The 14849-nt window shown below is 36.8% G+C and overlaps 2 protein-coding genes across 4 annotated transcripts; one reads left to right on the top strand and one right to left on the bottom strand.

Annotated features, from left to right (window-relative positions):
• Positions 1-295: 295 nt before the first annotated feature.
• mrpl46 (mitochondrial ribosomal protein L46) lies at positions 296-4671 on the bottom strand. Of its 3 annotated transcripts, none has more exons than XM_030130879.1 (4): positions 4389-4671; positions 3351-3552; positions 2708-2878; positions 296-705 (listed from the first exon to the last, which is right to left on the bottom strand). In XM_030130879.1, exons 1-4 carry the CDS (start codon positions 4647-4649, stop codon positions 440-442), a joined length of 900 nt encoding a protein of 299 aa, XP_029986739.1. In that variant the 5' UTR covers positions 4650-4671; the 3' UTR covers positions 296-439. The 3 variants fall into 3 exon arrangements, with proteins under 3 accessions (XP_029986739.1, XP_029986740.1, XP_029986741.1); XM_030130880.1 differs by having other exon boundaries at positions 296-687; positions 4389-4670; XM_030130881.1 differs by having other exon boundaries at positions 296-684; positions 4389-4670.
• Positions 4672-5144: 473 nt separating this feature from the next.
• mrps11 (mitochondrial ribosomal protein S11) lies at positions 5145-7654 on the top strand. The gene is made up of 6 exons (XM_030130883.1): positions 5145-5342; positions 5468-5554; positions 5673-5771; positions 6321-6450; positions 6651-6716; positions 7477-7654. The coding sequence occupies exons 1-6, from the start codon at positions 5254-5256 to the stop codon at positions 7582-7584; spliced, it is 579 nt and encodes a 192-aa protein (XP_029986743.1). The 5' UTR covers positions 5145-5253; the 3' UTR covers positions 7585-7654.
• Positions 7655-14849: the final 7195 nt, after the last annotated feature.

The raw sequence follows: 14849 nt of genomic DNA, 5'->3' as shown, positions 1-14849 counted from the left end.
CACTAGTATGTGGAATATAATGAAATGTAGAATAAAATATGTGCTACACACAACAGAGAATCACTAAGACACTCCCACAGGTGAGTATTTGTCCTATATCTGTGAATATCATACGTACAGAGCACTGTCTGTTTAAGAGCATCGTTGTGAGAAGTGTTTAAGGGGTTCAAACAGTGCTATAAATAATAAATAAATGCTGATGCTGTGCAAGAGCAGTGAGCACGATCTGGACTTAAAAGGTGCAAAGGACAGAGCTGAAAATTTGACCCAATTAATACTTAGGATGGAAACAATATGAGTTGAAAAACAATTTATTTGTGTAACGAAATGTTCAAAAACTGAATGAAAATTACAATTTATAATACATGACAATAGACAGAATGATGATTTTCTGGGTCTCATAAATATTCTTCTATGAATCAATGTTCCGGTTGTGTCTTCACAGGTTGAGGATGAAGCGGTTGACCTTCATGAAGTACGCTGGTTTCAGGTAGCGCTCCAGTTCACTTTTCTTCAGCCACATGATAGACTTGTTTGGAGCTGTGGACGGACTGCTGTCTGACAGAATGGCTTTGAAGAAGAACACCTTCGTCCCGACTGAGTTCTCCGTCCGAGCAGCTTTGGGCAGTTTGTACTTGTACACACCGCAGGGGGCATTGCCAAGGAAAGTCGCCTTAAAACCAGCTGCTGTGGGAGGAAAAGCATCTGTGGGTAAACATCACCGCATGGTCAAATGCAGCTGTTATGTGTCTGATGTTATCCTGCTGCAGCTGTATCCATTGTATTTATACGTTATTATCCCGAATTATCATTGTTTGACTGGTATAATTGAGTCTTAAATTATCCTAATGCAGTTTCTCATCCTCTGCTGCGGCAACAACACAATTATCTCCATTAAGTTTTAATCTAATCTCATGTCATCTAAATCACATAGTCTCAGTTGGCTCAATATACGGATAAAAGCACACACGCAGACACACACAGTCGCGTTAGGGAATTTCTGCAGCGTCCGGCTATATTAAAAATGGATCAACTCCAGCTACTGTAAGACGCTTAAAATAGAACCAACTGGCACATGTTAATGTGGAACAGAAAGCCTTAATGGAGAGTAATTGATGGGGCTGGAATATTAAGAGTTCATGAGCAATGTTGTGAAACGCTTTAACATACTCTGTGAGTGACGTTTTATTTAAATGTTTCAGTGCTTGATTTAACTTTATGAACAGACAAAAGTCTGAGTGAAATATGTGTCATGTGAAGGATAATTACACCGTCTCATTTCTGACATATATCAATTTTTATTAGACGTCCATAATTTTCTATCTGATGACTTTTTCATCTATTCTTGAATATGTTTCTTGTTATGGGGAAAAATGGATTTTTAATGGTCATTCATTTAAATACAGCTTATTTCTTTATTAATACGTAAAGCAAACATTTCATGAGCGTCTCACTATCTTTTGACTCTCATTTGGAAAGCCTGATAGATTTATAGGTCACATTTATTCTAGTCACATTTTCAGTGCAGATTTTTCACAATTTCATCACAGTGGTGCAATAATTATTTCCAAAGCTCATAAATACTGCAATCACATTGACACATACTGTGATTGAATCGTGATTTTAAAAGGAAAGGTAATTTTTAATTTCATATCCACTAGAAAAAATTAAATTCAATCTTTTCTTAGGGTCCTCACCAAACAGTATGTTCTCTTACAACTGGAGAATATGATTTCAACAATATGTAACTCCAGACATATGCAAATGAACACAAAACAAGTGGTTTTAAGGGGCTTTATCTTCCTTCCTGTGGGTTAAAATCAATTAATGCAGTGGAATCCAAGTTTAGGTATGATCAGATGATTGGGTTTCTGAAAGATTGGCAGTTTGAGAAATAGGCCAAGATTTACATGAGAGGATCAATACCATCCTCAAGTCTGCACATAGGTGACAATGGATAAGTATTTTTAAACAAATTATTTTAGCCAAATGAAGAATGTTAAATACTTATTTCCCCAGTCAATAGTATTTTCAAAAAAAGCCAGTTTCTCACTCTGATGTATTGAGAGGACCATTTTATTGGACCTTTTTAACCTGTCATGTTACAATTTTTGATATCAAAGATAAATATAATAGAACATAAAAATACCGAAGATGTTTATTTTTCTTAATTCAAGTTGTAAAGAATTAAGAAACCACCAGTTTTACAACTTGTTTGCATATTTAGGAGTAAAGTTAACATATATGTTTGCTGTAGATTGGTAAATGGCATTTCTCCTAAAATCCAAATAGAAATAATGACATTCAGAGTATTTATATTGGAAAAAATGTCAACCTGTTAAAATAAAAAAGAGTGCTTCTAGGAATTGAATACTGCAATAGTAAAACAAGTTCATATCAATTTAAAACTTAGGAAGAGTTCAGAAATCCATCTTTTGGGGGAAATAACCATGATTTCTATAATCAAAAGAAATCAGCTAAAAATGTTTCCCAGAAATGAAACTTCAGCAAAATATGAAAATATGAAAAATATGATATTTAAAGGCTCTTTCACATAGAGCCTTTAAATATGTAATATAAACTAATGTTTCTTGAAATAACGAAGGTCTCTTGCTGACTCCAGTTTGGGAAAAACAGCCTGGAAACCTGACGCCTCATCCTATTTTCCTCTAATTTCATTTCAAATCTAAACTAATTGCTACGTCACCTGGAAGGGAGGCAAGGGCTCTCTCCGCCGTCTGCCGCAGCGTTTCTCCTTCCTGCCACTGAGTCTGAGGCAGCAGCCAGATCTTCTCACCACCGACCTGCTGCTCGGCCAGAAGAACCAGCGAGTCAGCCAAGCAGCGCTCCACAGAGTTCAGGTTCTTATCTAAATCATCTGAATGACAGACAGAACAGTCAGGCTGCTTCAGGAACAATTATGTCTCTGCACGAACAAAATTCACAGAACCCTTTGAAGCATGTGACAGGAAATAAAATGCTAATTTGGAGTGCTGAAGCAGACAGATTGCCTGGATGTCAAAGAAAACATCAGGATCCTGCAGTGAAAGTGATACAAGTATCTCTCCTCCCTGGTAATTTAACTTCAACCCAGGCATATGAGATGCCTCCAGACAGAAATTGCATTCCTCAAAACTGAAACATGAGAGCGAAACTGACAGTCTGTGCTGCCACACAGTGATCTGATGTTCTTTTGCATCCTGTTTTCCTCTGTTACTGATGGGAACAAGACAAAAAGCTGAATAATAATGTAAGGATATAATTAGAGCACCAAGCTGTACCAATTTCACCATGTGCTGTATATTTGTGCTCCCTTACTAGTGAAACCTTTAGTCCATCCTCATACTGACCTCTGACCCTTGGCGCTGGCTGGAAGGTCTTCAGTTTCTGTTCCCAGGAGTCCTCCAGGTCCTGCGCCAACACGATTTCCTGGTCATCGTGGCTACCCTCTTCATCCGAGTCGTAGTCGTCTGCCAGTTTGCGTCTCAGTCTCTCAGCGTCCTCCAGTAGCCGCAGCTCGTGGTCTGACAGGACACTCTTCTCCAGTTCCATCTGAAACAAAGCGGTAGCAGCTCTCCATCACACCTTTTAGGATTTCATCTGATGTTACTGGCATCATTGTTTTCATTTACCCCATATCATCTGTTACTTAATAACAGCTTACAACACAAATTAATACAGCTGATTTCACTATTTGCGAACAATGTAATGGATGACAATTACAACAAACCAGCTGTTACATCAATGAGTGTTACAGAGAACTTTAGGATTACAGCTGCTGTTTCCTACATTTTTAATGACTTGTCACACTTAGTTAATAGAACCTGTCTCTGTAGCCTACTTAGTAAACTGGTTTGTAGGCATGTGTTTTATACTTCTGCTCAAATACTTTGAGATGTAAGGACAGTACTTGTACTTGACAGGTTCAGATATAAAATAAAGATTTTACACAATGAATCAGGTATCAAGAGTATAAAATAGAGCTTACTGTTATATTTTAATGTTCAAGGACAGATCTGTTTTTCATCTTTCCTTTCCCATTATCCGTGTGATCAGTCTTCAGATGTATCTAGTGCCCCTGTCTTAATGTTTACACCCCTTGAAGTGATGCTATGTATAGTAATACTTAAGTCAGAGGTACTAAGGAGTACTTTTACTTAAATCCCAAGACACATTTCGCTGTGAATACATATGGAAGTAGGATTTTCTATGCAGGAGTAAAATTCCTGCATAGAAAATCCTACTTCCATATGTATTCACTTAAAAGCATCTGAAAACCTCTACTACAGTGGTCACAGATCGGAGTGGTTTATTACACATGATCACCTGTCGGTATCTAACAGTATGTTTTTTTCTCTCTCTGGTGAACTTATTTCAGCCCAACTCACCTGGAGCATCATGTCCCTGAACTGCTGCTCTATAGGTTTGTAGTCCGCTGATATAACCGGCAGCCTCTGCAGACACACCGCTGCCACTAAACTATACGGAGAAGTCGCTCTTTCCATAACATCTTGGGTCTGTAAAGTCACACGGCAAGCAGAACTGCTGGAAAACTGACGAAATCCCGTTTTCCCGACCGCTGTCCGGGAAAAAGAGGACAGAAACTGTATGACAGGACGACTCACCACCCTCCTGCAGGGCGCCGCCATTTTCCTCTGGTACGTTCACAATGTGTGTGGGAAAAGTCGTGACCTGAACCCCCATGAAAATATGACGGAGATGCATCTCGAATACCAGAACCTAAAAACTAGAATTACATAGATTCAATATTATATAGTCTATTTTATCGTTAAATTTAAATGAATGCCAGAATTTGATGGACAATTTACTTTGTGGTTGATCGGGGACCTTTGGAAAAGTCATATTTACTACGGTTTAGAAGTACCTGAAGGCATCGTTTTCCAGACTACTACCCACAATTCTGTTCAGAAAAGTAGAATAGTCCATTTGGATAACAGTGGGGGACTCTGACAAGTGATTTGATTTTCTTTTAACAAAAAAAACATCTTTATATATTCAACTAAGACTTATACTTGGATTAATATCATTTTTATAATAGTTTTATTTATATTTTATAGATAATAATTCTATTTTTATGCGTAGTAAATATGTTGTTGGTACCCTTTACACCCCCAAATTAAAGACAACATTGCCTGGGATGCTCTGAATGTAGCAGCTTCAATGTCACGTTTTGTTATGTGTAACTATTAGCTTGAGATTTGACATTCATTTTGTTTTATAACGAAAGGAAATATGAATAAGTTAAATGGTGTATTACTTAACTCTGTGAGTCTGGTGTGCCGACAGCTTGCTGCTTCCTTAAATGCAAACGGAAGTACACGGTAAGTGTCTTCTAACGTCCCTGTTAGCTAACTTGTCAGTCTGTTGCTAATGTGTTTTTATTAGCCTAACTAAAACTAAAAATCGAGGATAATGATAAAAATTAAAACGTGCACTTTCTTTTTAGATGGGGTATGTTGCAGCGATCGTTTTGTAGCAGTGCTGTCAGATTTCAGGAAAATGCAGCATCTCCCCCAGATTCCAGAGACTTCAGGTGAGAAAACCCAACAACCAGTCCATCCACACGCATGCCAACAAAGTAGACTGTGATTGAGGTTTTCTTTGTATTGAGTCGGCGTTGATCAGATGATGACTTAATGCTAATGTTTCAGCCATTTTCCACCGCTGCCTGGTCAGGATAGTCCGCTGAGGTGGGGTGGAAAAAAGTTTGAGGAGTTACCTATTGTTCACATAAAGGCCACATACAACAAGTAAGTGGAAACTGCACGTTTAAATAAAAAAGTTTCACATTAGCAGTTATAGAGTAATAATAGTCTCATTGTAAATTAAGGGTACTCATTCCTGCACAAACGAATATGCTTAAGGTTTGGATATATAGTCACCACCTGATTGAAAGGATTGTGTCAGTTATTTATTTATACTTAAAAGAAAGCCTGTTGCAGCACTGTTGCAAAATTGTACCATTTTGTTTGCACCAGTATTGTTTTTATCATAGATCCAGTCAATATCAGTGCATAACAGATAATATCTAATAAATCCACATCAGTGTTTGCAATTGGATATTCATGTACCTTTAAGGAAACTAGGAAGCTTTCTGTTTGAGCATGGATTGTTGATTTGTCATTTGAAATAGAAACAATTCAAATAAGTAAATAAGTCTGTCAACATGAGATCTAAATTTATTTTTTTTTTTTAAAGTAAATACTGTGTAAAGTATTTGCATTAAAATAATGACAATGTGTTATGTATATGCGGTTGAGACCTCAAAGATAAATACCACTTGTCCTGTCTTGTATCAGCACACACATCCAGCTGACAGACAATGAAGGACAACCTATGGTCAGAACGTCCTGTGGAACAGAGGGCTTTAAGAACTCCAAGAGGTCAACACCTATTGCTGCTCAGGTTGCAGCCATCTCTGCAGCTACAGTAAGTTTTCACATTTATTTCTAAGACGTGTACAACTGTCAGGTCTTCTTATTCAGCACATGTTGCTTTTTAAGCTACTTATATGTCAGAGGAATATTAGAGGTCACCAAAATTAATCTCATCCGGGTGACCTCGGTAGGAAAGTTAAATCATTGACTGCACACATAAAACAAATACCTTTTATGTGTCTCCATGAACAGAAAGCCATGGCAAAGGGAGTGACATATGTTCGTGTCCTGGTCAAAGGTATTGGTCCCGGACGTCTGGTGAGTAGAAGTACTGTTCAGGATGTTATTTTCTACTTTGGTCTTGTATTCAGAGTTTCTGCAGGTTCTTAAAAGTCATAAAAAGTTGAAAATCCAATAATCAGAATTTTTTTGTCCTTAAAATATCTTAAATATGATTTTGAAATCACTTAAAATCTCTCTGGGTTGAGTGGTTGGTTGAAAAGTGCTGAAGGGGATGGTATATGAAGCCTGAACCATTTTGTGCAAGAAAATGCTCTTAAGTATAAACATTGGGTATAAAGGCTTTCAAGTTGTACAAGGAAAAATGTAAATGTGGTATTAAAAAGACACCAACAAATGGCTGCCATCACCCAGTGTTTCTCTGGGTTTTCATTTGGAACATCAACAAAGTTCAGCACCATGGTACAACATGAGAAGTGGGTCTTTTATTTATATCAGTAATGGTCGTTTTAGTTCTCAAATTCAGTTTAAAGTTGCAGTGTTATCAAGGTACTCTCAGACATGTCAGTATTTAAGTATGAAAGAGTACAGCAACAGATAGAGATGCCTGTTTGTCTTATGTAGTTTTTTTTCCTTCCCTTTGCTTCCTGTATCTCTACTGATCCAGTTCTAAACTTAGTAGGAACATAGATGAAGCTGTCGCCAAGTGAGGATATCAGGCCTAATTATTTTCAGACTTTTGATAAAGATGATCACATCAGGTTAACAACTTACAGCCATCTTAATCTGTTTGTATTTGCTATGTTAATTACTGAATGTTTTTGTCTGTGTTGTGCAGTCAGCGATCAAAGGCTTGACAATGGGAGGCCTGGAGGTGGTATCGATCACTGACAACACCCCCGTGCCACATAATGGATGCCGCCCACGTAAAGCCAGGAGGTTGTGATCTCTATATACCCAAATGATGTGCAACAGGAGGAAACTGTAGTGTACTAATAAAGTGTTTTCATGTGTGACTCCTCTGGTTCTGACCTTGCATAGTTCTTTGTGTCATTACTGAGTAGAAAACAGGTGTCAGAGTCTGCTGTGACTAGTGGTGCACAAAAAAAAAAACCTTCAGTCTAACTGCCAGCACACCGATGTTTGCACACTTCACAGTGGATAACAGAAACTGACTGATGGTTTTATGTGGGAAGAGAAAACAACATAAGGTTTTCACATTGACATCACTGTACATGTCTGCTGTTTAGAAACAGCTTGTCACCATGGCGACAAAAGCCCTGAACCTGGCTGCACGGCTACGGGTTGATAATACTAGATTAGATCTGCTGTGATTCTTCTGTTTTCCTGGACGTCATTTGATGAGGCGTTAGCCGTTCAAAAACTTACCCTGGCAGCTTAATGACCGTACAACATAAACATACAGATCAGATATAATGTAGCTATACTTGAATTTTTTTTGTCAAACCTCTAAGGATAGTCCTCTGTGATTTTACAGCCTGGACAAAGCGTGAACTGCCCACGTTACACAAAAGGGAAAATTAGTGACAGATCAAAGGGCACATTGAGACTGCAGGAAGAATGGTCCAAATCTGAGCTTTTTCCTCATATGTGACTGGTCCTTTTTTTTTTTTGTCTTGACATTGCGAACAGTGCAAAATGCATCACAGAATCTGGTCTGTTATGGTTCAGATACATATATAAATAGAGAGAGAGAGAGGCCTCTTGCCTATGGCTGTGTTCACATTCCCAGCCTTAGTGCTCATTTCTGAGATATTTTTTCTTTGGCTTTTAAGATTTTTGTTGAAGGAACAATATCAGATTCCAGTGTGAACTCATCACAGTCCTGAACTGAGTCATATGAACATAAGGAGTGGAGTTAGTAGTGTTCAGATTATTTCCTTTACAGATAACATACTCCACTACAAGTAAAAGCTGTGTATTTAAAACCTTAAAGTATAAGTTATTTATTTGTGTTAACACTGTTTTTAGAAAAAGGATCTGAGTCACAAACAAAAGATCAGATTTGGGCCCCTTTTGCTTGATGTCTCACTAGTTTGAGATTTGTCACAACTCTATAGAGAAAGTCACTCAATAATTTTAAGCAACCTGTGGCAATAATAGAAAAAAAAATCTTCATTGACATAACTGAATTCTACACTTACAAACAAATAAAATAAATGTATCATGGTACTACTTGGTACCATTTCAACAGGGATCCCACTGTAACAGCAGGGTTTTCTAGTAGCAGCTCTACAATTGTGAACACACACACACACACACACATAAGCAGCACAGCGAGGCATCTGCCACGCTGAAGTGAGGTAGGCAGTGATGTCCTCCCCCTACCCTGAGCTGCCATAAGGTGTTTTGAGGGCCGTCAGTTCTTTGGTCTCTGGGGCCAGATGCCAGTAACCCTTGTTCAGGTGCAGAATGAAGATGAACTTTGATTTTCTGACTCTCTGAAACAGCTCATCAACTCAGAGCACAGAGGAGGATGTAGAACATTTTACATAAGCTGACAAAGGAGTGGCATGGAAGGATGGTAACATCACATGGATTCAGCAAAAGATAAACAAAAACACTTCAGCTGTTTATTACATATGATCTGTATAAATACAATACAATACAATAGGCTTTATTGTCATTACACCAGTTGTGCAACGAAACTGCAGAAATGAAAATGCACTTCAAAATGCACAAGAGGAACAAGACCAAACTCGGAGACAAAGATTGAGAATTCATTAATGTATCTGAAGTCAATGCAGAACCACAGGGAACCATATTTTTTTTAAAGATCAATACTAGGGGACACTTTTATTTTCTCAGCTGAATAATATCAGCTCAGTCTTTCTTGAGCTCCAGGGCCAGATGTTCAGTGTTCAGATGTACACCGTCTGCAGGGAGTGGTATTTAGTGTATTTTTACTTCGTGTGTGTTGCATCTTGCTGCTGTAAATGTTTTTATTTAAGCTCCTTTTTACTACATCATATCATTTTTGGTGGTTTAATCTGCAACTATGCATCATATACTGTAAGATGTCACTGTCCTACACACAGTATCTATCATTCTAAGACAAATAATAAAACAAGCCCTATTTTCAGGTGATTTATTCAAGTTAGATAAAGGTAAATTAAGTATATTAATATTAATCATAACATTAACATGGAATTACAGATACTTATAGTATTTATGAAGAGGAACAGAGAACTAATGTGGTTTGGTCTTTATAATATCTTATGAATGATAATGAAAATCTGTTTCAACATCATGATTTTTGTGAAACATACCCACCTCAGTGTTTTCTTTCAGGCTAAGACAGGACGATACATTTTGATCCATCTCAGTCATCTCTGTGAAGTCACCGGCAACTCCAAAGTGTTTCGTGATTTGATTACAAACTGTTACCCAAATACAATTTAAAAAAATGCTCTTAACAAATTTGAGACTGCGAGGTCAAAATCTTTTTCAATATATGTAAATGTAGAAATTTCAAGAACTGAACACTGTCTAAGTTGCTGGAAAAAATTAGTTAAAACTTTTGAGTAAGTCAGTGGAACACTTATTTCCTCATTTACTTTGCCCTGAGGCAAATGTACTTGATGTGTAGAAATTTGCAAGTTGAAAAGCAAAAACAAAAAAAACCAAAACAACAACTGTGAGTGTGATGAAGGTCAAGAGGATGTTTGGAATCTTCTTACTGATGCAGCTCAGAGCTACAGTGAGATCTGATCATCTTTTATGAATAGTGTTTTTATGACTAAAAACCTTCTTACAGAGGAAAATATCAATAAATGCTTTACTTTTTTTTTGTTGTTGATATGTAATTGCTAAGGCATGGTTTTTGAAACAACAAACTGTTTTTTGGCAAAGCTCAACACACTAAACACACAAAACCAGCACAATATTTTGTATTTTGCAGCAAGCAAACAATTCCCCAACAGTCTGTCAGTTTCGACTGTGATACTGGTTTAGTTCTGCCCCAGGGCCTTCAGTGTCATCCCACTGCTTCATGTGGGGGTTAAATGCAAAGGTTGAATTTCCCAGAGGGCACAAAAAAAAAAAAAAGTAGGCCTACAAAAAATGTGAACATAATTCAGCGCTTCCAGCTTGAAATCAGGATGTAGTGGTTGCGTTAGATTTGCGCGCTTGCTACTTTATCCAAAAAACTGAATTTTCAACACCTTTAGCCATTTTTGAAATATTCTCTCACAGTCAATAATTCCAAAGTCTTGGAAATTCTGACAAGATGTCTGCTACATCATGGAAACAGATGAAAAAGAATGAAGCTAAGAAGGAAGATATTCATCTTACATGTAGCAGCCCCTTCAGGGGTAGCATTCTGAATATTTAACCATATTCCTGTCAGACCAAGAGGAAGAAAATAAGGAGTCATAAGAGGACAAGTAAAAGAGACAGGACCAAGCAATAGACAGAGACGTATTTCCAATGACTTGAAGCTGATATTTTCCCATTCCCTGTCTTTCACAAAAGCCTGAAAGGCACTAAAGACAGCAGTGATATGAACATCAGTGTCTTGTTGCTGCTTTGATACAGACATTGAAATTGTGCATGTGTGGATCACTTACCAGCAAAAGTTCCATTTTCTAAAGGATTGTCTTGCAGAAATTCATTTCACCACAGTGAGATGTTCAGCTGTAAGTGTTGTATCTTGATAGGTTTGTGTGGAGAGTTTCGACAGAGTGAGTCAAGCACAAAAAGTGTGTAAGAAAAAAAAATATGTAAAAGATCTTGGGATGCAAAATACTGTAATACTGCTGCAATTAATTCAACATTTGAAAACCTTGTGCTGCTCAGGGAAATAATATTTTTATTCACATTTTGGTATTTTCGGTGAAGAATTTTCCATGGACAGACTCTTCAAAGCTGCATCTCAACACAGTAAAACTCATCTTCATGGACGGCTTCACGAGCAGAGAATTAACAATAAATGACTTAGGTTACTTATTCAGATCTCCTTTCCTATGTAACAGTCTGTTCAGTCATGGCCAGTGCCTTGTAACAATAATTTAAGCAAATTTTCTGTCAAGTCTGTTAGTTTTATCCATACAACTGGAACTAAGATCACACCTATTGAGTAGTTTTTCATTAGAAATCTAACACCGATAAACAGCGTCCCCCACTGATGGTAAATTTGTTGTATTTTTGTCGCAAATAAAGAATACAGTTAGGGTTATACTGTGTGGAAGAAGATTAAGACTCCTGCTCTTTCGAAGAAAATGATCATATCTTGGACATAGTGTGAAATAGAAAGTTTGAATAAAAAGCCCTTTGTGATTATATCTGTTCAATAGTTGAGAAACTGTGTTCTGAATCTGAGACAGTAGTGTTTCGTTTAAGTGAAAAGAGTAAAATACTCAACTAAATGTAAAGATTTTGACATTACTTTCTCCTTTTGAACTGAATGTGAGACTATTAAAAAATAATCTCCCTCCTAAAAGGGAGTCTGACTGTAGTTTACAGTTTCATATGATTTCACTACAAATTACACTAAATGACTGGTTTCATTTTATTTGTTAAATTACATTCAGAATTTACACAGTCAGTTTGGTCTGAACTTTCACAAAATGAAAACTTTCCCTTTCAGAAATAAAATAAGTGATATTTAACATCCTGAGACCCAGGAAAGTACAAGTTCCTGCCCTTTGCATGACAAAATTGTCTTGAGTGAAAACAGCATGACAACATTTACATTTAAAACAACAGATACATTAAAATAATAACGATAATTTAAAAAAAAAAAAAAAAAAAAAAAAAAATATATATATATATATATATATATATATATATATATATATGTATAATAATAACTGTAGTAGTAGTAGTAGTAATGATTGTCCTTTGAACAGACAGGTGTTTTTTGTTTTGTTTTGTTTAATAAAGCTGAGAAACAAGCATGCACAAAAACCCTTAGTTGGATCTTAGGTTAAATTTCAACAGGAGTGATATTCTGCTTTTTTTTAAAAATAAAATTATACATTTTAAAACATTTCCCTGTGGTCTACATAAACTGTAAATGCTATGCTTGGGTCTGAATTCTTCATTATTCAACTCCACAGGTCCATCTTCAACCCTATTTCTGAGTAATGACACCAGAAAGGTCATTTTGAGCGCTGGCCCTTTAAATGCACATGAGCCACTTCAGGCCCCACCCCCTCCAATTTGTTGACTGTGCTGCTCTGTCCCGTTCAACCAACAACTGAACATTTTTGGTAATCGATCTGAAGTTTGGACATATTTTCAGTATGGACTACAACTGCTGCTGCTGACAAACAATTAAGGTGTACTTGGAGAAATGTTCGTCAGAAGTCTTGGAATTATATGTGCAAATGTTGTGACGTAACTAGTTATAGACGTAACAAATTAAACAGGAATTAAAATGGGTTGTAGCAAGGTTATTATCATTAACGAAAATGAACAAAATGACGAAAACTAAAATTGAAAAAACATTTTCATTAACTGAAATAAATAAAAACTCTAATTAAAAGAAAAAAAAAAAACGATAACTAACTGAAACTGTATTGTGAGCTTACAAAACTAACTAAAACGGATAAAAATTATGGATAAAATTCCCTTCGTTTTCGTCTTTGTCAATTGATATCAAATTGATTTATTTGACCCCAGCAGTTTTAGCTAGCGGCACCGTACGACACTTCACAGTCTGTCATGTCTGGTCACTGTGGTTTCCAGTCGTCTTCTGGTCCCCACTCTACCTAGAACATACAGACTAAAGCTGGGACACAGCAGCACAGTCCTGTCTGGGATTTACTTTAGTGATGAGTGGGGTCGGGGTTTTTTTTTTTTTTTTTTGTGCACCATGTGTGTGCGTGTGAGTCACAGAGACAGAGTGGAGCTAAAGGACAGAGTCAGTGTTGAACTAGCATTCAGGTAAAGACTGGAGAGTTTATCACCATGAAAAGGCCTTCCAAGGCCTGAACTGCACAGTTTAGAAGAGGAGAAAAGAGGAGGAGGAAAACTAATCCAATTACAGAGGTATGGAACCTGTTAGAATGTTAAAAACATTTGATGTTACTAGCTACAGCTAGCTGAACTGAACTGAAGCAAAGTTGGCTAATAATGGAACTGGAGATGATTAAGAGATTAGATATCTGCTAAGGTGTGGTTTACTGCTGCTGAACTGGGTTATATATGTTTATAAGTGGTTTATATATGTTTCTGTCTGCTTTAACTGCTGGTTAGCTGGTTTATATATGCTTCTATCTGGTTTATATATGCTTTTATCTGGTTTATATATGTTTCTATCTGGTTTAACTGCTGGCTGCTTTGTGCATCTCCTCTCACGCTTTGCACATCTTCGCATTGTTTTCACGTAAGTGACGCTGTGTATGGATCACACACACACACACACACACACACACACCCCAACCTGCTCTAGGGAATTTATACATTGTACTGTACATGTGTTTGTGTCTCTGCTCAGTCAATGAGCCACCCTAACCTGACCCCCAAATAAAGTGTCCAGAGTAACCCGCTGATTCGCACCTCACTAATTTCTTTGAATAGGATGGTGAGGAAGATAAAATATATGAAATAACTAAAACTAATGTCTACCCCTACTGTTGTTGTTGTTATCTGTATTGTATAATGTTACTGTCTTTTTTTCTTGTAATGTTATGTTATCTTTTTCTTGTATGTTATGTAATGTCTTTTTCCTGTAATGTTTCAGTCAGTGAAGACAAATTTCCCCACGGGGACCAATAAATTAAATCTAATCTAATCTAATACTAAAACAAAACTAAACTCAAACTAAGCATTCAGAAAAAAACGCTAACTAATAAAAACTCACAAACCTGCTCCAAAAACTAATTAAAACTAACTGAATTAGAGAAAAAAAAGTCAAAACTAATTAAAACTAAACTATAATTAAAACTCCTAAACTATTATAACCTTGGGTTGTAGAAATCAACTCGATTTTTGCCAAAATGATGGGCATTTTTTCTATATGTGCAGGTAGTTGGGATAAGTGATGATTCCTCTTCATTTTGTATTATTTATTTTCAGTTATACACATCTACATGTACCTCTCAGCATTTCTAAAACATGTACCACATTGCTCCACACAAACATAATCCTTGTTTCTCATTCCCTGCTAACTACCTTTTGCAGTGTCCCTCCAGATGATCCACTCTAAAACATTAATCAACTCCTGATAAATAAGCCAAACAGAAG

Source organism: Sphaeramia orbicularis, chromosome 3, assembly GCF_902148855.1.
Source record: "Sphaeramia orbicularis chromosome 3, fSphaOr1.1, whole genome shotgun sequence".
Classification (NCBI taxonomy): domain Eukaryota; kingdom Metazoa; phylum Chordata; class Actinopteri; order Kurtiformes; family Apogonidae; genus Sphaeramia; species Sphaeramia orbicularis.
Note: the sequence above shows the minus strand (reverse complement) of the source record. Positions and strands in the feature narration are given on the sequence as shown.

Bases quoted from the DNA above. Each gene is read 5' to 3' on its own strand.
- mrpl46 (XM_030130879.1), bottom strand. From the start codon at position 4,649: ATGGCGGCGCCCTGCAGGAGGGTGGTGAGTCGTCCTGTCATACAGTTT. The intron at 2,879-3,350 runs GTCAGTATGAGG...TCTGTCATTCAG, and splicing joins GCCAGCGCCAAGGGTCAGAG to ATGATTTAGATAAGAACCTG. The intron at 706-2,707 runs GTGACGTAGCAA...GTTTACCCACAG, and splicing joins AGCCCTTGCCTCCCTTCCAG to ATGCTTTTCCTCCCACAGCA.
- mrps11 (XM_030130883.1), top strand. From the start codon at position 5,254: ATGAATAAGTTAAATGGTGTATTACTTAACTCTGTGAGTCTGGTGTGC. The intron at 5,343-5,467 runs GTAAGTGTCTTC...CTTTCTTTTTAG, and splicing joins AATGCAAACGGAAGTACACG to ATGGGGTATGTTGCAGCGAT. The intron at 6,451-6,650 runs GTAAGTTTTCAC...CTCCATGAACAG, and splicing joins CAGCCATCTCTGCAGCTACA to AAAGCCATGGCAAAGGGAGT.